The sequence below is a fragment of the Saccoglossus kowalevskii genome, chromosome 13 (assembly GCF_978046115.1).
Source record: "Saccoglossus kowalevskii chromosome 13, keSacKowa6.1, whole genome shotgun sequence".
NCBI classification, from domain to species: domain Eukaryota; kingdom Metazoa; phylum Hemichordata; class Enteropneusta; family Harrimaniidae; genus Saccoglossus; species Saccoglossus kowalevskii.
This window is the reverse complement of record NC_140653.1, coordinates 20,218,222-20,242,021: the sequence shown is the minus strand read 5'-3', so window position 1 is coordinate 20,242,021 and position 23,800 is coordinate 20,218,222. Positions and strand designations below refer to the sequence as shown.

At 35.9% G+C, this 23,800-nt stretch overlaps 3 protein-coding genes across 6 annotated transcripts; all 3 read left to right on the top strand.

Annotated features, from left to right (window-relative positions):
- Positions 1 to 569: 569 nt before the first annotated feature.
- LOC100366330 (cytochrome P450 2U1-like) lies at positions 570 to 7,101 on the top strand. 4 transcript variants are annotated; one of them, XM_085507038.1, is made up of 7 exons: positions 570 to 1,070; positions 1,200 to 1,342; positions 1,583 to 2,086; positions 2,240 to 2,427; positions 2,706 to 2,824; positions 4,466 to 4,611; positions 6,387 to 7,101. In XM_085507038.1, the coding sequence occupies exons 1-6, from the start codon at positions 587 to 589 to the stop codon at positions 4,480 to 4,482; spliced, it is 1,455 nt and encodes a 484-aa protein (XP_085363164.1). In that variant the 5' UTR covers positions 570 to 586; the 3' UTR covers positions 4,483 to 4,611; positions 6,387 to 7,101. The 4 variants fall into 4 exon arrangements, with proteins under 4 accessions (XP_085363164.1, XP_085363161.1, XP_085363162.1 ...); XM_085507035.1 differs by lacking the exon at positions 6,387 to 7,101 and adding an exon at positions 3,140 to 3,195 and having other exon boundaries at positions 4,466 to 4,602; XM_085507036.1 differs by lacking the exon at positions 6,387 to 7,101 and adding an exon at positions 3,094 to 3,210 and having other exon boundaries at positions 4,466 to 4,602.
- A 13,694-nt stretch (positions 7,102 to 20,795) lies between these two features.
- LOC146735062 (cytochrome P450 2J2-like) lies at positions 20,796 to 21,853 on the top strand. The gene is made up of 3 exons (XM_085507349.1): positions 20,796 to 20,970; positions 21,103 to 21,212; positions 21,479 to 21,853. Exons 1-3 carry the CDS (start codon positions 20,796 to 20,798, stop codon positions 21,851 to 21,853), a joined length of 660 nt encoding a protein of 219 aa, XP_085363475.1.
- Positions 21,854 to 21,915: 62 nt separating this feature from the next.
- LOC146735061 (cytochrome P450 2U1-like) lies at positions 21,916 to 23,352 on the top strand. The gene is made up of 4 exons (XM_085507348.1): positions 21,916 to 21,963; positions 22,117 to 22,304; positions 22,583 to 22,701; positions 22,989 to 23,352. The coding sequence occupies exons 1-4, from the start codon at positions 21,916 to 21,918 to the stop codon at positions 23,186 to 23,188; spliced, it is 555 nt and encodes a 184-aa protein (XP_085363474.1). The 3' UTR covers positions 23,189 to 23,352.
- Positions 23,353 to 23,800: the final 448 nt, after the last annotated feature.

Here is a 23,800-nt window from a genome sequence, read left to right as displayed (position 1 = left end):
AGCATGGCTAAATGTATTTGCCTAATATTTTATAATACTATTAACAATGATTCGTTGTATAAATCAGATTGATAATTTAGGTATTCCATATATCTACTGCCGTAGTTCCGTAGGTTTACTTCCCATTTGGTTTCCAACCTGTTAGGAAAAGCGTATTCTGCTACATTTGACACGATTTACTCAACTTATTTTATTGGTAGTATTTGTGATCAATTTCTGGCACACCAGAGTCAAAACTAAATTCTTTGTACAGTGCATCAAGTTTTATTATAGCGCAAAGTGGACATTATTGCTGTCCCAGTCAACGAAGTGCGGCCAAATTTATATGACTTTCTCCCTGATGTTGTGATAGCACCTGGCCCGAAACCAAAATCCACCCCGTGGAGCTATTTGACAGGTCGTATATCATTCCTACTATACACATATATTTTTGAATGGTCATAACCATCGTTGAAGTATTAGTTCTAAACTTGTGCCACATAACTGAACAATGATGGTGCCATTAAATTAGCTGTCATCATCGATTAATCTCCGTTACGTATTTGAATATATGTTTACAGACTGTTTTGCACGCAGGTCTAACGTTATGGTCTCAGTGCCAACTGATCCGTTATCACTACTGGACAATGATGGTGCAATTAGATTCACCGCCGTTTATCATCATCGTTTAATCTATATTGAGTATATATTTACAGACTATTCCGCATCAAGTTGTACCAAAATGATTTTTGTGCCAACTGATCCGTTATCACTACTGGTGTTGTTGATGACAATGCTCTTAGCATGGATAACCACCCAACACTACCTGGCACCTTGCAAGAACTTCCCACCCGGACCTTGGGGATTACCTATCATTGGCAGCTTTATGTACTTCGGATCTGATGTACACAAAGACATGACGAAACTCTCAAAGAAATATGGTGATGTGTATAGTCTGAAGATGGGATGTCATACAGCCGTTGTTGTAAAGGGAGTGAATGCCATCAAAGAATGTCTGGTAAAAAAAGGAACCGATTTTGCTGATAGACCACATTCTTGGTCAGTTGAACAATATAATCCAAGATATAAAGGTACTATAATAATTTAAAACTAATTAAAACAGCCAACGATTGGGACCACTAATTCTAAAAAAAAGGTAGACTAGCGCCAATTATTCTCTATAGTTTCATTTCATGTAATAACTGCCAGTCTATCGCCAGGTATTGCTGATGGACGCTTCAATGATAAATGGCAACGTCGTCGACAATTTGCCCACACAACGCTTAGAGGCTTTGGATTTGGTAAAACCAGCATGGAAAGTAAAATATGTGAGGAAATCTCTTTTTTATTGGATGAATTTAGGGTAAGGATCACTATTAAAATTCGATCGACACAGGCCCCATTCGTTCCATACATCTGTGCAACCAACCAGAATTCCTGTTGCATGCATTAGGGAAGACTTGATCTAATTTGTGAGAAAAGTTTATGTAGCAAAGTCATTGTACATGGGCAGCAAAATTATGGATATATCCTTAGCTAGAACATTGTCTCTGAAATTTCTCGATATTACATGTGAAACCATTATATTATGTTATATTTTAAGGATATTCAAGATAAATCGATCGATACAGGCGCCATCCTTAACAGGAGTGTTTCCAACGTAATTTGCTCGATAATGTTTGGTAAACGATTCAACTATTCGGACCCAAAATTCAGTTTCATTATTGACACTATGGGCAAATGGTTTGAGCTTATGGGCACTATGTATGAACTTGGTTTTCTACCGTTTCGAAGGCCGTTTAATCAATCAAATATAAATAACTACAATACACTTGGTGATGATCTGAGGAAATTCTGCAAGCAGCAAATTGATGAACACCGTGAAGTATTCGACCCAGACAACATAGGTGATTTCATCGATGCATACTTAGCTGAGACAATGAAACAAGACGGCAATAAAGATCTTACATACGACCAGTTAAAATATACATTAGCTGACCTTTTTGCTGCTGGAACTGAAACAACAGCGACAACACTTAAATGGGGGTTACTATTAATGGTTCTTCATCCAGAAATACAGGACAGAGTGTTTAATGAAATTGATCAGGTACGTACTATACAAAATGCATTTGCAAATTAAGCAGGGTGTATCTTGAATCGCATAATTGTGAAATAGCCACATCTGCTTCAAACTATTGAGTGTCCTTATGTTGAACGTTGTTTGTAATCCCGACCACTATTCGGTTTCTCATGATTCCAGGCTGTTGGTGCAAACCGTCTCCCGAGACTTGACGATCGTAAAAACTTGTCTTATACTGAAGCTACGCTTTTGGAAATACAGCGATTTGGTAGTATTGCACCATTCACACTTCCTCATTGTGCGTTGAAAGACACTTCACTTGGAGGATATAATATTCCTAAGGGAACGGAAGTAATTATTTTACTATGGTAGGTTTCATCTATACGTATTCCTTACTTTCGTATCTGCGCGGACATATACAATTGTGTAGTCTGTATAAAAAATAAATCTATCTATATACATGTTTAATTAGATAATGTTAAAACGGTCAATTGGCGAATAAATATATTTATGATGTTTTGTCAACATATTTATACGGTAAAACAGTATAGAACTTTAAGACGTGTTCCGATATTTATAAGAAAATATTCGACATCTGAGAGTTTACTATTCCTAACACCAACGTTATTTTACAATTTTAACTCAGGTCAATTCACAAAGAGCCAACTATTTGGCCAGATCCAGACAAATTTGACCCTATGAGATTTTATGATGAAAAGAACAATGCAGTCAAGAAGTCTGAGAATTTCATGCCATTTTCTGCAGGTATTTAAGTGCATGTTGTTATGTTTACAAATCTTAACTCAGAAACTGTAGCAAATCTATCTCCAAGACACTGATATAAAGCGCATTTCAAACCACATTGGATACAGTTTATAATTATCATTCGATAGTATTTAGCCACAATACAGGAGATTTCTATTTGATACATACATACATACATACATACATACATACATACATACATACATACATACATACATACATACATACATACATACATACATACATACATTTCTAATTTTTATTCGCAGGTATAAAAAAGATATTTACATTTCTGTTATTACATAACTAAAAAAGATAAAAATATAGGTTTACATGAAAACCAAGATATCAAATTCGAATAAATACGACGAGTAAGTATTGTTCAGGTAGGTAGTAAAGATACTATTTAAGTATTAATCGTTATAAATAATACAGCTCTCATTGTTATTAACAAATACGATGATGATAATGTTCATAAGGGTGTTATTTCAAATAATCCGCGTAGACGAGTATATCTTCTGCAATGGATGCCAGCGCATTGTTGTTACACCACCGATACTTGAACTGGTCAACGGTATGGTTGAGATAGTGGTAGTTGTACTCTGTGTTAATTCTCCATTTTAGTCTCGCCTTAAAGGCTTGAGTGACGTCCGTTTTCGGTAGTCCTTTCATTTTCTTTACCCGTGTCACGTGGATAGCTGCTTTCAATGAGACGAGTATGTAGCATAGTAATCTATGGTTCTGTGTTATGCTCTTGCCTCTAGTGGCGCCTAGTAGATACTGTGATAGTGGTATTCTTTCTCCGTCAAATAGATTTTGTATGATGCTGTTGAACAATTTGAAGAGTGGTTCAAGTCTTGTACACTCTACAAAAATATGGACGAGATCGTCTTTATCCTGGCAAAATGGACAGTTATCTGTTTGTTGTAAACCAGACTTAACCAGAAAACCTCCAGTAGGGTATGCCCCATGAAGAAGTCGCCACTGTAAATCTCCATCTTTTTTCGTTAGCGGTGCAATGTAGCAATCTTGAAATATTGGTTTGTCGGGGTCAAGAGATAACAGATCACACCAAAGTGTGCCTGGGTGGGTGGGATCTTTTATCAGTTTTCGGGTATAGATTAGAAATTTATAAATTGTGCCCTTTTCTAATTTATACAGTGGACAGTTTATTAATATGTCATTATCGTCATCTCTATAGATTAATTCAAGAGAATATGTGGTAGTCGTGACATTCGTATTTGGCGCATTGTTAGTTTTTTGTAATATTTCTTTAAATTGAGCTGGGATTGCTTTGTGTATTACATTCAATGCGATATTAAGAACACGTTTGGAGTACATATTAATATGAGGATGGAGCAGTTCAGCTGAGCGCCATTCATTACCATCGATGAGATCACCAATTTTTGTGAAGCCGGCCTCGATAAAGTGTGTGAGATTCAATGGCGTTTTATGTAGATGGTGTAGGATTAGTTTATTGTGAAACAACGGTTCTTGACATAGATTATGCATATTAGATGGCGTATCTTTACGAATATATGTGACTGACCGCCAGGTTTTTAGTAAGTTACGATAGAAATCAGGCATATTATACGAATGTTGTGGGAATTCAGTAATAAACAATTGTTTGTCATATTTCAGGTGTTGGAACTTTCTAAGAAAGAAGTCAGTAAACATGAAACAAGGGTGACCTGGACTGAAGTAAAGATATCGCTGTATAAATTGCAGACGGTATGAAGTAATGCGCGTTGGTAGATGCGTCAGTCCTTGTCCACCCTCATTTATTGGTAAGTAGACAACTTCTGCATTTACCCAGTGTTTACCTTGCCAAAAAAAGTCAAGGAGCTTTCGTTGGACAGACTCAACAATATGTGTGGGCGGGGACAGACATATCAACCCATGAAGCAATTTGGATACTACAAGGTTATTAATTACAATAGCACGCCCTCTATAGGACATGACAGGTGCATATTTGCTCCACTGACCTAGCTTTACCTCAACTTTTTCTAAGATACCGGACCAGTTTTTATCCACGAACGTGGGATTATTTCCGATATAGATACCAAGGATTTTCAACCCGTTATTGTTCCAACCTATATTAAGTGGTTTGTCAGTTCTAGTTTTCCATGCACCAACCCATAAGCCCTGCGATTTACCATAGTTGATGCGCGAGTTGCTAGCTTTCTCGTAAATTGAAAGCCACTCCTGCAGTTTGGCAAAATCGGAGTTTTCGGTGATGAAAAAACTGATATCATCAGCATATGCAGTTTGGTTTACTTTTTGTTCAGGCATGTTATCAATTATGATACCGCGAATGCCGCTTTGGGTACGAATTTTGTGCAGGAGCGGCTCGATAGCAATACTGTACAATTGTCCTGACAGTGAACATCCCTGTCGGATACCACGCATAAACTGCACGGGACTGGTCAAAGAGTCATTTATGCGAACAAGACTTTGTGTGTCGGTGTATAAAAGTCGTATATACTTAATCAGCTCTGGGCCAAACCCAAATGCTTTTAAGGTTTCTAAAAGGTATCCGTGGTGCACCCGATCAAAAGCTTTTTCTTGATCGAGGGATACAATACCCAATGTTATATTTAGTTCATTACCATATGTAACGACGTCTCTGACGAGGTGTATATTGTCGTATATCTGTCGACCAGGAATGGAATAACTTTGATCAGAATGAATAATATCACCTAAGACGGTTTTTAAACGGAGGGATAGTGCCTTTGTTAAGATCTTATAATCAGCGCACATCAAGCTCACTGGTCGCCAATTTTTTAAAAGATTGGTGTTCCCTTTCTTTGGTAGAAGCGTTATGACCGCTCGCCTACAAGAAATAGGAAGCTGATTAACCTCGATCGAAGCTTCAAATACCTGGTGAAGATCAGTGCCCAAAATGGGCCAAAAGTGTTTGTAATATTCAACGGGCAGACCATCTATTCCCGGAGTTTTGTTGCTAGAGATTAATTTCATTGCATTTGTCAGTTCCTCGTGAGTGATAGGTGCGTCACAATTTTCACGCTTGATACTGTTCAGTTGGGGTAGATCCGCCAAGATTACATTTTGGCACTCTGGTGAGACATTGTCTGGAGAGAAAAGATCGCTGTAGAAGTCCCATGCTAGTTTTCGCATTCCACTTTGTAGTTCAGTAACTTCGCCGTTCGGTTGTTTTAGCTGCGACATCATTTTCCTATTTCCTTTGTATTTCTCAAGATCAAAGAAAAACGATGTTGGGGCGTCGTTTTCATTTAACATTTTATAGCGTGATCTAATAGCGGCTCCTTTAGATTCTGTCATCATTAATTTTTCAAGAAGTGACTTTGTTTCGTCCAGCTTGTTGCTAAGTGCAGGATTGTTAGCTATTTCCTGTTCAATAGATTTAATTTCATCATTTAATTTGATTTTATTCTGTTTGTATGTATTTGCAAGTCTAGCAGAGTATTGTTTAGTCAGCTGTTGAATTTTAAGTTTACCAATGTCCCACCATACAGATAGAGACTCAAAGCGAGCTTTTTCTCGACGCCATTTTAACCAGTACTCATTTATTATATTACAGTATTCTTGATCCTGGAGGAGGCTGAGATTGAGATGCCATACAGGATTCCGAGTACTCGTGTGATTAAAAGATACAAGTATTTTAACAGGGCAGTGATCAGACATATTACAGTGTGGTTGAATTGATGATGATTTGACTCTTGATACAATAGATTTCGAGATATAAAATGTATCAATCCGCGATTTACTCTCATGCCTTGACCACGTGAATTGTTTAGCGGTAGCATGAAGAGTACGCCATGCGTCTGCGAGCTTGAAACGACGGATAATGTGTTGCAAAGATGTTGAAGAGTGAGCATGTGGTTCAGAGCTGTCAGCTCTGTCTACATTAGCATTGAGAGTACAGTTAAAGTCCCCTCCCATTATAATGGGGTCATTATTCAATCTATTAATGAGACTTTTTACGTGTTGAAAAAATTCTACACGTTCTGGGCCATTGGTGGGTGCATAAACATTTATTAAATGAACCGGGAGACCGTTGATATCAACATGAACATGCAATAGTCGTCCTGTGATCACATTGTCAACATTTAAAATAGTGAAATTTCTGTTTGGGTTTAATAATATTGCCACCCCAGCTGAGTGTGTGTTTTCGTGACTAAAAATAATCGGTCCTCTCCAGACAACTTGCCAAGTAGATTCATCGGATTGGATGGTGTGTGTTTCTTGTAGAAAATAAAATGAACTAGGATGATTAATTTTGAGAAACTCGAAAAGTTGGTATCGTTTAAATGCGTCACGACATCCATGGACGTTCCATGTCAGCGCAGATACATCAGCCATGTACGAAACAGAGAACAAGACCAGGAAAAACCAATTCAATATCTTGTACACTTGTTACACACTCAGGCATAACATAGAATAGTTGAAACCCAACTATGAGAACCAGTTTCAAGTTTGATTTTAAAATATTAAACAATGCCTGATATAGGAAAAACACAGATAACGACGTTGTTGTCATGGTGACAATAGCTTGTACACTTGTTACACATTCAGGTGTAACATGGAATGGTTGAAACCCAACTATGAGAACCAGTTTCAAGTTTGATTTTAAAATATTAAAAGATACGTTATATAGACATAGCCCAGATAACGACGTTGTTGCCATGGTGAACATGGTTTGTACACTTGTTACACATTCAGGTGTAACATGGAATAGTTGAAACCCAACTATGAGAACCAGTTTCAAGTTTGATTTTAAAATATTAAACAGTGCCTGATATAGGAAAAACACAGATAACGACGTTGTTGTCATGGTGACAATAGCTTGTACACTTGTTACACATTCAGGTGTAACATGGAATAGTTGAAACCCAACTATGAGAACCAGTTTCAAGTTTGATTTTAAAATATTAAAAAATACGTTATATAGACACAGCCCAGATAACGACGTTGTTGCCATGGTGAACATGGTTTGTACACTTGTTACACACTCAGGTGTAACATAGAATAGTTGAAACCCAACTATGAGAACCAGTTTCAATTTTGATTTTAAAATATTAAAAGATGCGTGAGATAGACACAGCCCAGATAACGACGTTGTTGCCATGGTGAACATGGTTTGTACACTTGTTACACACTCGGGTGTAACATAGGAGAGTTGAAATTCAACTATGAGAACCAGTTTCAATTTTGATTTTAAAATATTAAACGATGCGTGATATAGACACAGCCCAGATAACGACGTTGCTGTCATGGTGACAATAGCTTGTACACTCGTTACACACTCAGGTGTAACATAGAATAGTTGAAAGTCAGCTGTGAAACCAAAAACTGTGTATATAGTATTAAGCAATGAGCAATGTAAAAAATTGCCACAGAGTACAAACATTGCTGCTACGGTGATAGTTGACACACCAGTTACAATCTTTGATGTAACATAAAAGAGTTGAACATCAACTCCGGAATTAATTTCCAGGCATGGTTTTACATTATTAAACCATGAACAGAGTAGACAATACCCGAAGAGCTCGGACGTTGTTGCTATGGTGAACATAGCTGGCAAAATTATCATACAAATAACGGAGGATAGTTGAATATCGACTGCAAGAGCAATCTGCATGTTTGATTTTATAATATCAACGACTGAGCAGTACAAATTATACCCAAGAAGCATTGTTGCCATAGTGACCATACCTGAAAGACTAGTAGCAGAGCAGAGTTTCATTTCAACTGTGAAAACACTCCCCAAAATCGATTTGATGATTGTGACAAATAAGGATATTAAATAGCACAATGTAGGCAAGAAGACAGATGTTAAAATCTGACAAGCAATGACTATGAAGAACATATATCCAGTTATTGGAACAATAAATAATATAATAAAACTAAGACTCATATATGGATGAATATGAGAACAACAAATAGACCATTGATACGTCACAAGTGGAGAATCCATTATTATAGTTGATACAATTACTGTTTATCTCTTTTTGACCTTCTACTACAGGTAGTAGAAATACCACGCTTTTTATCGAGGATTTCATTGCTCCGTTTGTTTTCAACTGGTGTTCTTGTGATCCCAATATTTTTAGCGATTCTGCAGGATAGTCGTTGGATGCGGACCTTTTCCTTGGAAGGCAGGTCATTGTTTTTGCGGAAATCAGTTAGCGATCTTATTAGTAAGCGGAGGTCAGGACAAAACTGGCTTGCTTGTTCCATAAGATGTTTTGAGTTGTAGGACTCGTCTAGAAATTTCTGCAAAGAGTCATGTGGAAGTAGAGAAACTTCTAAATCAGCTGCACTCTCCTCCTGGAGAAATTGGGACACATCTGACACGTCAGAAGCGACAGACTCCACATCGTCCATGTCGTGAAAGGGAAAGGATGATGAGGTCTGCTTCCTGTCAAAGACATCAATGGGCGTTGCAGTGACAGCAGCGTAAGAGAGAGGAGAAGCGGAGAGGGTTTGTACCTCTGCCGCACCAGTGGTAGTTGTTGAGCCGTTTGGTTCAGATTCAGTTGAGCGAGTGGTTGTGTCAATTGTTTCAGTGGAATGCGGGTCTGTTTGAATGAGTGACGGTGTGGGTGTATTGTCATTGACACACTCATTTTGAGAGGCATCATTTGCATTAGAAAGGACTGAACGCGTGGCAGATTGTTTGTTTTGAGCTGGTTCAGATGACGTTGTGTCGATCGCTTCGTTCATATTTGTGTCTTTATTTATATTAACGTTTTGTATGGTATCGATTGTGTTGTTTTCACTATCTGTAACATTATCGATTTGCATATCATTTGGGGGAGTGCTATCGTCATGGTTTGGGTTTTGATTTACGTTATTATCGTTTTGAATACCAGTTTGTGGGTTTGTATTGTTAGTGACTGCGGGTGTAGGTACAGGTGTTATAGTCTGAATACAGTTACGTTGAGTGTGGCCTTTTTTGTGGCATTTATAACAAATAATTTCGTCCGTTGACAAATAAATACGATAAGTACGCTCCTCAAAAACGATATTAAGAACACCTTCTAGTTTATCCTGATCGCACAGCATGTATACTTGTCTGCGAAAACTTTTAACATGTCTCAAATTGGGACTTTTGCAGCCTAGTGGGATTGTATTTATTTTGCTCACTACTTTACCATACCGTAAAAGTTGTTCTTGTAGTAGGTAATCGGGTATAAACGGGGGTACACCAGATAGCACGACTTTCGTTGCGGGTTTCACGAGTGGTTGTACAGTAATAAATGTGTGCTCAATTCCACACCCAGATGCACACACAGATTCGGCAGACTCAAGTGAATTAAAGAAAACAATTACGCTGCCATTAGCACGAGAAGCTGCAACAATTTTTTCCGGACCACAAAGCTGTGAGAAAGCCTCAACATATTTTTCAATTTTAACGCCATCCAGTGACATGCATTTAACTCCATGTTTTCGTGTCAACCCGGCAAAGGGGTTGACACGTGTACTCGTCATGGAGGCGGCCATCTTGGCAGGCCTCTTGACGAGTAACACAAACAGAGAAAACTAAAACAACTGAGAACAAGGCAGATTTTTGCCAAAACAACCAAGAGAAGCACCAACCAAAAACGGGAAGGTTACAAAAAAGGTGCAGTGAAATAAAGTGTAATAACTGACCTATAAAAGGATGAAAAATCGATTTACCAGGAGAGCGACGTGAAGGCGTGTGTATGCTCATTTACATACATACATACATACATACATACATGCATGCGAACGTAAAACAGAACAAACAAAGGTCATAGTGTCGCAGTGACTTCAACGTGGGATTCGACAACCGCAAAACTGTTGGTTATTTCATGCCTAACAAGTTCATAGTATGCATTACGCGAGATCTCGGAGTGAACGGAAAATTATCTATAAAACTATATGTATTATGTGTCTCTGATCAAAATCGTACAGTTAAAACTGAATAATTTGTCATGTGTAGTTTGTAGTGTTAAAGATTTTCTAATCTATGTAATGGAATTCACGTTTAATCCGTTTATTAATGCTCATTTATAATAATGATCATTGCTTTGTTACAATTATGGAGGAGATCGGACAAAAAAATATTTAGTGAACATCCATTCCTAAGTTATGTTCCAACTGGCCAACCATGGGCTTCCTTATTATATACATACATAATTATAAGTCCGGTTTATCATTTGTCATTCTTTGAGCCGTTTGTAAGGACGCTAATTTACCAAATGTACGTGATTGTCAATTTTTGGCGGAGTATTAAGAGGTCGTATGATAGTTACTGTCACAATACGAGCACTGGGTGAAATGAACTAATAAATTACTTCCATTGTTAACTACATACATTAGGTAATGGTTCCTTATGTTGATTATTCAAATTATTTGGTAATGCTCATGTAATTGTTTCTATCAATTTGGAATATTATTGACGAACGTTATGATACCCCAAAAGCTGCTCGGTTGTTCCTCCCCTCTACTCCATTCAGAAAACATGAGGTGCATGCATCCCCCTCCTATTACTGAACGTTTTAGTCAAACAGCTTCTGCAATCAAGGGAAGTGATACAATGGTCGGTTCGATGGTAAAAAGAACGGATGTCCTACCCGCTGAGGGCTCTCAGAGTATGTATTGTACCGAACGTAAATATTGACAAATAAAAATACATGTGCCCAAATGAACTTCGGGAGTTGTTTAGTGGCTCATTGTAAACTGCCTACAACATGAATAAAAATAAAAATAACAACCCAAACGAGAAAAAAATCTCACCGCCATGTCACCAAAATTTATTTTATCCACTCAACTATGTACAGAGCAATAAAACTACCATTCCAAATGCGAAAAAAATATACCGCCAGCAAACCTATATTTACCCGTCGGCCCCTGGCTATTTACACGATTAGTTGACTGCTTCTGAACTGAATAAATTTGTCAGAGTGTGGATACGTGATATAAGTCAAATAGTTGGGCATAATAATTGTGTATTAAAGCATAAATCAATAATTAATTTGTTGATATATTGTTAATTCTACATATCAACACAATTGTACCTTTTATTTTGTTATGATAGCGACTTCACGTTTGCACATACGGTTCACACGCCGTTATGCTATTTTTTAGAATAAACAACTTGCATGTTTAGGGTTGAGAATTGTGTTCACAAAAATTTCATAAACTAGACATGTCATTTTGGTTAACATGTCAGATTTGTGTATGGACAATCTAGCCTTGTTTGATTCATTCATGTTCCGAATATAGTAGCTCCAGTATCTAAAGCTTTTTTAAACTTGATTTGTTTAAACCAACATGGTTATCATTCACTCATGTAACTAATTTTTAAAATGTATCAGAAAAACGAGTAAATGTCCGCTAGTCACCAACATTGAATTAAATAGCGAAACAAAAAGACGTGCTTCGGCAACCTAGCCTGATTTATGACAATGCCAAATTGGTAAAATTTTCAATGAAAACAGAAATCCATGACTGACATATTAAAACTGGTAAATTGATAGTTATATGATATTTCCTTAAGAATGATCACAGGTAAATCACAAAAACCCCTTCCCTTCATTGTATTAATTCACTGAACATGTTTATGCAACCAAAGCCACTTTTATAACAAATTTATTTATGTTATTGAACATGTTAGTTCAATGAACTTTTGTGAACATCTAAATACAACCCATGTAGGCCATGTATTAAGATATGGTGTACTACTTTTATTTGATCGCATAGAAACCGTAGAAAATGATGCAGATAAATCGGAATCGATCTTGCGGAGAGAAAATGTTCGGCTGGACGGAATTGAGGAGATACCGGATGAATCGTTTGACCAATGCAAGGAGCAAGTATTGCGTATTTTGAATATGCATGTGAACAAAAAGCAGTGGGTACCTCGTGATATAGTTAGAGCACATCGAGCACCAGGTAGTAGAACAAATAGTGCGCGTCCTGTTATCGTAAAGTTTCACCACTGGGACGATAAAATGATTGCGTTGGCGGCCAGATCGGAACTTAAGGAGGTTGGTATCGGCATTGGCAACGACCTTACAAAGCGACAACGTAAAACCGTTACGGATTATAAGAAGCAAGGTAAAATTGCTTATTACAAGAGTGGAAAATTGGTTGTAATAGATAAGAAGATAGAAATGAATAGTACAAAGAAAACAACAGAGTTACAAGGTCCAGAAACACGGCTACAAACATAACAAACTAGGGGTGTGGCCTTGGCCCAAACATAGTAAGTTTTCAAACTTGGAATGTTCAAGGTTTGAATAACAAAATTAGTTCTTTAAATTTTAAAAATTTTGATGTAGTATCTTTTATTGAAACATGGGCAGAAAATGATGATCAGTTTGACCAACATTTCCCAGGATTTACATTTTACAGTACATCCCGTAAACGTAACACTACACGTGGTAGATACGCTGGGGGTGTCTGCACTATAGTGCGTAACCATCTATCCAGGTATGTCAAACGCTTAAATTCTGCTTTACATGATTGTATATTTCTTTTGTTTGATAGAAATATTTTTGGGTTAGATAAAGATGTTCTCTTTTGTAGCATTTATTCAGTATTCAGTCATCTATAATAGTCTTTCTTCGTCAAATGGCATAGAACTTTTAGAAAATGAACTTGTGGACATTCTAACTAAATTGAACGATGTTTACATTATAATTACTGGTGACCTGAATGCTCGAACAGGCGAATTACCTGATTATATAATAGATGATGATACGAAATATATGCTTGATTCCGATTTCCTTTATGACAAAGATGATTTTGCGTTAACACGGGTTTCAAAAGACAAAACAGTAAATAGTTTCGGGAGGTCGCTACTTTCCCTGTGTTGTACGTTTAACTTGCATATTATAAATGGCCGCTTAGGCGAGGATGCCAAACACGGGGAATTCACTTGCATCGCCAATTCGGGTGCCAGCGTGGTTGATTATACTATTATGTCCTCTATTTTGTTTACAATATTGTCCACTTTTGCAGTTGGTACGGAATCCGATCACCTTCCCTTGTTTTTTCATTAAATGCCAGTGTACCAAATGTGACTACCACTCAGAATGAAACAAATGAATTAGTTTTAAAACGTTACGTTTGGTCACTGAGTAAAGAACATGTTTTTTCTCACAAACCCAAATCTAGTTTAGTTGACAAAGGTCTTGACAGCTTTATTTCCGACCCTAATTATGACATTTTTAATTTTGTTGATAATCTGAGTAATATCTTTACGAGGACAGCTGATTTGTGTGGAATGGGTCGGCGGACACCCGAAAACGTATCACAGTATCCTAGTCAGCCATCTTGGTTTCACAACGAGTGTAAAGCTTTGAAGTATGGGAAGTATAAATTGTTGAGAAATTTCCGAGTTGATAATAGCTTTGATTCGCTAAATTTGTATAAAGCCGCGAAAAGAAATTTCAAACTTGTGTGTAGAGAGAAAAAACGTGCCTTTTTCTGTGAAAAAAGGATTGAATTGGAATTGGGATTGAAAGATTCAAAAAAGTTCTGGAGCATTTTGCGACGTTTATCGTCCATACCTGTTAGTATTAACTCTATCCAACCTGATGAGTGGTTTGATTATTTTAGTAAATTATTTACTCCCTGTGATTCACCAGGACAGGATGATTTCCCTCCTTCTGACGAGTTTTTAAATTTAATTAACAGTGTTGATATTTCTTTTGGAGTAGAGTCGGAAGCAAACTGCGAGTTTTTAAATAGTCCGATATTGGGTGAAGAAATTATAGTAGCGGTTCGCAAGTTAAAATATGGCAAATCACCCGGACCGGATGGATTACTAGGGGAATTTTTTAAATCGAATATAGATTATCTTTTGCCGTACTTAATTGTGCTATTTAACAGATTATTTGATTAAGTATTTTTCCTCAGCAGTGGTCAAGGGCTATCATTGTACCACTTCACAAAAACGGTTCACTAAACAGACCCGATAATTACAGGGGAATATCTCTACTAAGTATATTTAGCAAAATATTCACGTCTATTTTAAACCGACGTCTCGGGTTCTGGTCGGAGGCCTTCGGAAAAATTGATGAATCACAGGCTGGTTTTCGTGTTGGTTATTCAACTGTTGATAGTATCTTCATTTTACAGTGCGTTATTCAAAAATATCTGTCTAAAAAACGTGGAAAATTTTACTGTGCATTTGTCGATTTTTCCAAGGCCTTCGACACGGTTGAACGCCAACGATTGTGGTATATTCTGCTGAGGGGTGGTGTTACAGGTAAAATGTTCAAAATGCTTTATGCTATGTACAAAGATGTCAAGTCGTGCGTGCGCACATCTATTACTAGTTGTACTGAGTATTTTAACTGCCCAACCGGTGTGCGTCAGGGTTGTATGCTTAGTCCCTTTTTGTTTTCCTTTTTTATAAATGAATTGGCACACGAGATACATTCTGGGGTTCAGAGGGGCATACAACTTTCACCGGATTTGGTTGAAATTATGTGCTTGCTTTTTGCAGATGATGTCGCTTTATTCTCTGACACTGTCATTGGCTTACAGCGACACTTTAACACATTGAGTTCTTATTGTAATAAGTGGAAACTAATTGTAAATTTATCTAAAACTAAAGTGATTGTATTCAAAGCTGGGGGTAAACTTTCAAACAATGAGGAATAGACTTACGATGGGGAACAAATCGAAATGGTGCCATATTATAAATATTTAGGTGTTATTTTTTCAAACCGACTTTCTTGGTCTGAAGCCAACAAAAATATTATCACAACAGGCAAAGAAGGCATTTTTCAATATTACCAGGGTTACAAAAATTACTGGTATGTTATCCTTTGATGTATTTTTTAAAATGTTTGACACTATGGTGTTACCAATATTAACTTATGGTTCCGAGGTATGGGGCTTTGAAAATCATTTATGTTTGGAACGTGTACAATCTCTAGCCTGTCGTTATTTTTTGGGTATCTCCTGCAATGCTCCAAATGTTGCAGTATTGGGTGAGTGTGGCAGATTTCCTATTTATTTTCACACGGCATTAAAATGCATTAGGTATTGGACAAAATTATTAAAAATGCCAGAAACCCGTTACCCAAAGAAATGCTACCTTATGTTATATAATATTGAAAAATCCAATCTTAGATCCAGGTTAACCTGGGTTAGTCATGTCAAAAATATATTATTTTTTATGTAATTTAGATGATGTTTGGGAATCACAAACTGTCAATAACGTAAATGTGTTTTTGCGCATTTTTAAGAAAAAAATGAAACAAGTTTTATATACTGATTGGTTCAGCTAGGTATGCACTTTAGAGAAACTGACATTTTATAGGGAATTTAAATTTTCATTGGAACCTGAAAAGTATTTATTTTGTGTGAAAGTGCATTCTCATGTTCAAATGTTAGCTCGACTCCGCTGTTCATGCCACTATCTTCGTATTGAGACAGATAGAAAAAATAATGTAGATAGGAGTGAACGCATTTGCTTGCTTTGTAACAGTAACAACATTGAAAATGAATACCATTTTTTACTTATTTGTTCCTTTTTTGTTAATTTAAGAATAAAGTATATTCCTGCTAACTTTTTAAATCCCCCAACAGTCAGTAAATATTACAAATTAATGGGTACAAAAAATACAGATCTTCTTCAAAGACTGAGAGCCTTTACTTTTCACGCAATGAAATTGCAAAAAGAGCTACAAGTATTGTCAATTGTTTAAAAATTGTAATTTTATTTTTAAATATAAATAATGTATGTAGATATTATGGGCCGATGGCCTTCTATGATAAATAAAGACCATATATATATATATAATAATAATAAAGTATTGTTAGTTGTTGTTGATACTAACATTATTTTAAGTACATACCAGTAGATGATATTACACAAACTTTAAGTCCCTCTGAACAGTACAGTTTATTTCAAACCCCCCCTCTCAACTGAAATAAATATCAGGTACCCCCTGATCTCTTCAGACCCCATAAGTATTTTTAATGTAGGCGGCCTTCAAAGTTCATGCGGGTTTGTGATTTGTAGTCATATTCGGGATATTATAACGCTCGATTGTGATTTCGATCACGCTGATTACCCATCAGTATAAATTGTATACAAGTATATTTCACCTAAACCGCCAACCGTTCAGTTTTGAGAAAGAGAATAACGCCTTTAAATAGAAGTCGTAATATATTTTTTTTAATTTAAAACTCCCAGAAAGCTCCTATAGTCGAAATCTCGTTATTGATGCATTTACTGTAATTTACATGTGAAGTGTTTTTTTAGAATATTGTGGTCTTATTCTTACACCACGATCGCGGAATACCTGACATGTTAAATCATTTTTTTATTTGTCAAAATAGCCGACGAAATTTTCCGAAACAAATTATTAATATATATCGTCTGAAATAGCAATATTATATAACATTCTACACATATCGACAATGCCATGATATAATTAGGCCACAGCGACTAAATAGATTTCGTTACTTTGATTAAATTTATTATACATATCCAATAACCATGTCAACATATAACGCATTGTCACTGTTTATTAATCACAGGAATTAATATGACGTCTAAGACGCATTACGTTATCTCAGTGGCTTGTGTATTTGAACATGAAAGGGTCATTTTTCAATGATTTTGTTAGTCTTTCAGGGTTTAAACGTGGGACTTATCAATCGGAATGTCAACTGTGAATGTATGCACACTCATCCAGAGGTCAGCGTGGCATTATATTGTTATAAGTTCGTGACCTCTTTGACTCACTGCAATACTGGTGTTACTTTCAAATTTACTTACACTTTTTGCACTTAAAGAGCAGATTTTCCCACATAACTCAAAGTAAAAATTAAAAATTTTGAATAATATTGATTATATTTATTTTGTTTCAAATACCAGGTGTTATTTCTAAAAACAGATCGATCCACTTATGGAGTATTATACGTTTTGGTCTGTTAAAATAGGGTGACAACCTCGCAATTTGAACAATCAAATCTTTGTAAGAGAAATATATTTGAAGCATAGATGTATATCAAGCAGAGTTGAATCTACAACATGCACAATATTCCTCACATACATACCGTCTATAAAGACGTAGCTCGTGTTATTGAGGTCGAAGATATAACTGTGATACAACTGAAATGGGATTATCTATTTATTTAGCTTTGTTGTCATTGAAGATCGGAGCTAAAAAAGGTGATTGCTGCCGCGGATGCATTCATTCTTCGTCTGCACCTACATCCACTGTTGCTAAAAAATGGAAATAAAGAAATGTTTAGTAGACCTACGTGAGTTTTGTAACATTTGCAATAGGCCATGGCAACAACCATATAAACTGCCATGTTCGTGATATGGCAACTAACTATTAACTAATATCTCATCGTACACAATGTTTTCAACTTTGTTGAAAGAAAAACTACTAAGTGGAGTTATTGCGTTTGTTTGTGCATAATGTGACGGTTTAGAACTGCAGTAATGTGTACCTAGACACATTAACACTCATCATTTCATGATTTAGTGTGTTGGCCATACTGTTCTGTGTGTCAAATGCATGTTGATTTATATATATATGTGTTTATATTATAAATGGTTACAAAGTGATGTAATTCTACTTATTGATTTTGTTGATTCCATATTATATCAGTCATTGGCAGTTTTATTTATTTATTTATCTGACATGATGAAACTATAAATATAGTGATGGGTTCTCAAATATTTGTTGTCAATGAAGTGAATGCAATACACATGCCTAGTGAAGAGGAAAATGATTTTGCTGACAGACCAATAGTCTATCAACTTAAATAATGATGTGTTCAGTGAGTTCCATATTAAAATCAGCTGGATATAATGGTTTAGTGCATTGTGGACATGGTTATATACATTGACAATTTTCATTATCATGTTTTTGCTAATAATACATAAATCTCATTGTTCATATAACTAGATTAAATCATTATTAACAATAAATTCCATTGTCGCATTTTTAGTTAAGCTACAATATATTCGCTCGTACAGTGAAAATAAAGTATGATTCGTATGTTCAAGAAAAGATTTATCAGAAGAAACTTATGTTTAATATTTATCTGTTTATCTTTTTTGTTTATCGTATTTGCTTTGTGACAGTGGTCACAAATTTGATATTGATACGCGATGTAAAGTATAAATCCTGGTTCACATCTAGTATTTCAGTGGGACTCGTCCTCCATCAAGTTACTTTAGAAACAATATCCTGTATTTACAGCATGTGGTCGAGCTCCACAGTAACTGAAAAAAATTGCGATAATTATCTAGTTCAAACCACACTTGGGAATATTATATTGATTATTATAGCGTACATTGGAATAAATCTGTTTAAATGATGGATGTAGTCATGACAGCTGAGTCTAAATATGAATTTACTAAAAATAAGTGCTTTGCAAACGTCTAAAAGACGATGGTCGTCACGCTACATCAAGTTCGATACGGGTCCCATGCGACATGTGTAACACGTGTTAAAAATTGGTATGAGGGCGTCATGCAAGAGAGCGCCAAAACACATAGTGGCACAAACTAAACATTGTGTGGACTGCAGTGAGTGATTTCAGCCATCATTAAAGCATTAAAGGGTAGGTTGATTTTTAGTATTTTCTACATATTCCCTGTTTTACCCATTGAGAGACGAGTTTCCATTGAATTCATTGAGTTTATTCCTGAAAAATGTAATATGTGGCATTTGATCTCTCTGGACAACAGAGAGTCCATTGTCACGAACCAGTGTAACACTATTAGCAAATTTAAAAAAATCTAAAAATGGCAAAAATCTACAGTGTCGAATATGTAGATTACAACAATATTTTAACCTATGTAATTATGTAAATTGAAATAATGATTCTCAATTAATAATAATAATACTGATGTTATTTAATGAAATCTGTACATAAATGTTGAATTGTGTTAACTGTATGTATATATAAACCAATGGCAGGTTGGTTTTATACTATTTTTATACCACCTTTGGTCACATGACCCATTGCTTTATCTGCACGTTCAATAATGGAACACAACGAAAAAGTGATGGTTGTCGAATATAACGTCATTATTTAAGCCAGTAAATCACACAAGCGAAAAGGTATTAGAATAGTCGTAGTATGCATTGAATTAATCACGGGCAAATTACAAAGCGGACATTACATATTTGTATTTATATAAATTAGCACATGTTCAGCACTGAATCACTCCATTTTATTTTTTCAGTTGCCTTACAGCATGGCTAAAATGTATTTGCATGATATTTTATAGTACTATTAACAATGATTCGTTGTATAAATCAGATAATTTAGGTATTCCATATAATTTAGGTATTCCATATATCTACTGCTGTTGTTCGGTAGGTTTACTTCCCATTTGGTTTCCAACCTGTTAGGAAAAGCGTATCCTGCTACATTTGACACGATTTACTCAACTTATTGTATTGGTAATATTTGTGATCAATTTCTGGCACACCAGAGTCAAAACAAAATTGTTTGTACAGTGCGTTAAGTTTTATTATAGCGCAAATTTGAAATTATTGCTGTCCCAGTCAACGAAGTGTGGCCAAATCTATATGGCTTTCTTCCTGATAGCACCTGACCCAAAACCAAAATCAAACCCGTGGAACTATTTTACAGGTCGTATATCATCCCTACTACGCACGTATATTTTTGAATGGTCATAATCATCATTGAAGTATGAGTTCGAAACTTGTGCCACATAACTGGACAATGATGGTGGAATTAAATTCGCTAGCTATCAACATCGTTTAATCTCCGTTACGTATTTGACTGTATCTTTACAGACTGTTTTGCACGCAGGTCTAACGTTATGGTCTCAGTGCCAACTGATCCGTTATCACTACTGGTGTTGTTGATGATAATGCTGTTAGCATGAATAACCACCCAACACTACCTGGCACCTTGCAAGAACTTCCCACCCGGACCTTGGGGATTACCTATCATTGGCAGCTTTATGTACTTCGGATCTGATATACACTAAGACATGATGAAACTCTCAAAGAAATATGGTGATATTTATAGTCTGAAGATGGGATGTCATACAGCCGTTGTTGTAAATGGAGTGAATGCCATCAAAGAATGCCTGGTAAAAAAAGGAACCGATTTTGCTGATAGACCATATTCTTGGATAGTTGAACTAGATAATCCAAGATATGAAGGTAATAATTAAACTGTAATCAATAAAATAATTAACTAATTAAAACAGCCAACGATTGGGACCACTAATTCTAAAAAAAGGTAGATTAGCGCCATTTATTCTCTATAGTTTCTTTTCATGTAATAACTGCCAGTCTATCGCCAGGTATTACTGATGCCCACTTCGATGAGAAATGGTAACGTCGCCGACAATTTGCCCACACAACGCTTAGAAGCTTTGGATTTGGTAAAACCAGCATGGAAAGTAAAATATGTGAGGACATCTCTTTCTTGCTGGATGAATTTAGGGTAAGGACCACTATTAAAATTCGATCGACACAGGCCCATTCGTTACATACAACTCCTGTTACATGCATTAGCTAAGACTTGATCTAATTTGTGAAGAAAAGTTTATGTAGCAAAGTTATTGTACATGGTCAGCAACATTATGGATTTATCCTTAGCTAGAACATCGTCTCTGAAATTGCTCGATAATAAATGTGAAACCATTATATTATGTTATATTTCAAGGATATTCAAGATAAATCTATCGATACAGGCGCCATCCTTAACAGGAGTATTTCCAACGTAATTTGCTCGATAATGTTTCGCAAACGATTCAACTATTCGGACCCAAAATTCAGTTTCATTATTGACACTATTGGCAAATTGTTTGAGCTTATGGGCACTATGTGTGAACTTGGTTTTCTACCGTTTCGAAGGCCGTTAAATCAATCAATTATAAATAATTACAATACACTTGGTGATGATCTGAGGAAATTCTGCAAGCAGCAAATTGATGAACACCGTGAAGTATTCGACCCAGACAACATAGGTGATTTCATCGATGCATACTTAGCTGAGACAATGAAACAAGACGGCAATAAAGATCTTACAGACGACTAGTTAAAATATACATTAATTGACCTTTTTGGTGCTGGAACTGAAACAACAGCGACAACACTTAAATGGGGGTTACTATTAATGGTTCTTCATCCAGAAATGAAATTGATCAGGTACGTACTATACAAAATGCATTTGCAAATTAAGCCAGGTGTATCTTGAATCGCATAATTGTGAAATAGCCACATCTGCTTCAAACTATTGAGTGTCCTTATGTTGAACGTTGTTTGTAATTCCGACCACTATTCGGTTTCTCATGATTCCAGGCTGTTGGTGCAAACCGTCTCCCGAGACTTGACGATCGTAAAAACTTGTCTTATACTGAAGCTACGCTTTTGGAAATACAGCGATTTGGTAGTATTGCACCATTCACACTTCCTCATTGTGCGTTGAAAGACACTTCACTTGGAGGATATAATATTCCTAAGGGAACGGAAGTAATTATTTTACTATGGTAGGTTTCATCTATGCGTATTCCTCTGAACTTCCGTAGCTGTACGGACATATACAATGGTGTAGTCCGTATAAATAAATAAATCTATATACATGTTTAATTAGATAATGTTAAAACGGTCAATTGGCGAAAAAATATATTTATGATGTTTTGTCAACATATTTATACGGTAAAACAGTATAGAACTCTAAGACGTGTTCCGATATTTATAAGAAAATATTCGACATCTGAGAGTTTACTATTCCTAACACCAACGTTATTTTACAATTTTAACGCAGGTCAATTCACAAAGAGCCAACTATTTGGCCAGATCCAGACAAATTTGACCCTATGAGATTTTATGATGAAAAGAACAATGCAGTCAAGAAGTCTGAGAATTTCATGCCATTTTCTGCAGGTATTTAAGTGCATGTTGTTATGTTTACAAATATTAACTCAGAAACTGTAGCAAATCTATCTCCATGATACTGATATAAAGCGTATTTCAAACCACATTGAATACAGTTGATAATTATTATTCGATAGTATTTAGCCAGAGGGGATTTCAGTTTGATACATGCATACATAGGTATTTGATACTGTTACTTATACCACTGTAACCACTTTACTGAAAACCAGTAACTTGCTTATAATATATTTGTAAGTAATTTCTGTGTGTACCACTCATTGCTTTGCTTCTTATAGGTCGACGTGTCTGTATGGGTGAACAGTTGGCAAAACATGAATTGTTTCTATACTTCTCAGCCATGATAAACCAATTCAAGTTCAGCTTGCCAGTTGGAACCAAGAAACCCAGCACTGATGGTGTTTTAGGGCTAACATTGGTTCCTGAACCATATCAAGTTGTGATCAGAGAGAGAGAAGCACTTGATGTTTGTGTATAACAATTCAAAATGCCAGAATCTAAAAACCTTGCTTACTATATATGATAGGAGTATACATCAATCAGAGTATCTCTATACTTGTGAGAATCGTAATGTTGTGGTTTTTATATCATACCCTGTTAGGAAGCGTAAATTCCAAATATAAAACGATTGTGTGATATGAACACGCCCTGCTGTATTTACTTAAAGTTATTCTCGTAATTACTTCATAATGTCTATCTTACTATCTTTATATATTGTTGATGATACATACAGATCTTTTAAATAGTAACTGACTTGAGTCTTCGTGTTAGGTAAATGAGGATATATGTCCATTAATTTGCAGAATAGCTTTCAAATTGATTTGTATGTTATATACAAACCGAACGTAAAACAGAACATACAAAGGTCATAGTGTCGCTGTGACTTCAACGTGGGATTCGACAAACGCAAAACTGTTGGTTATTTCATGCCTAACAAGTTCATAGTATGCATTACGCGAGATCTCGGAGTGAACGGAAAATTATCTATAAAACTATATGTATTATGTGTCTCTGATCAAAATCGTACAGTTAAAACGGAATAATTTGTCATGTGTAGTTTGTAGTGTTAAAGATTTTCTAATCTATGTAA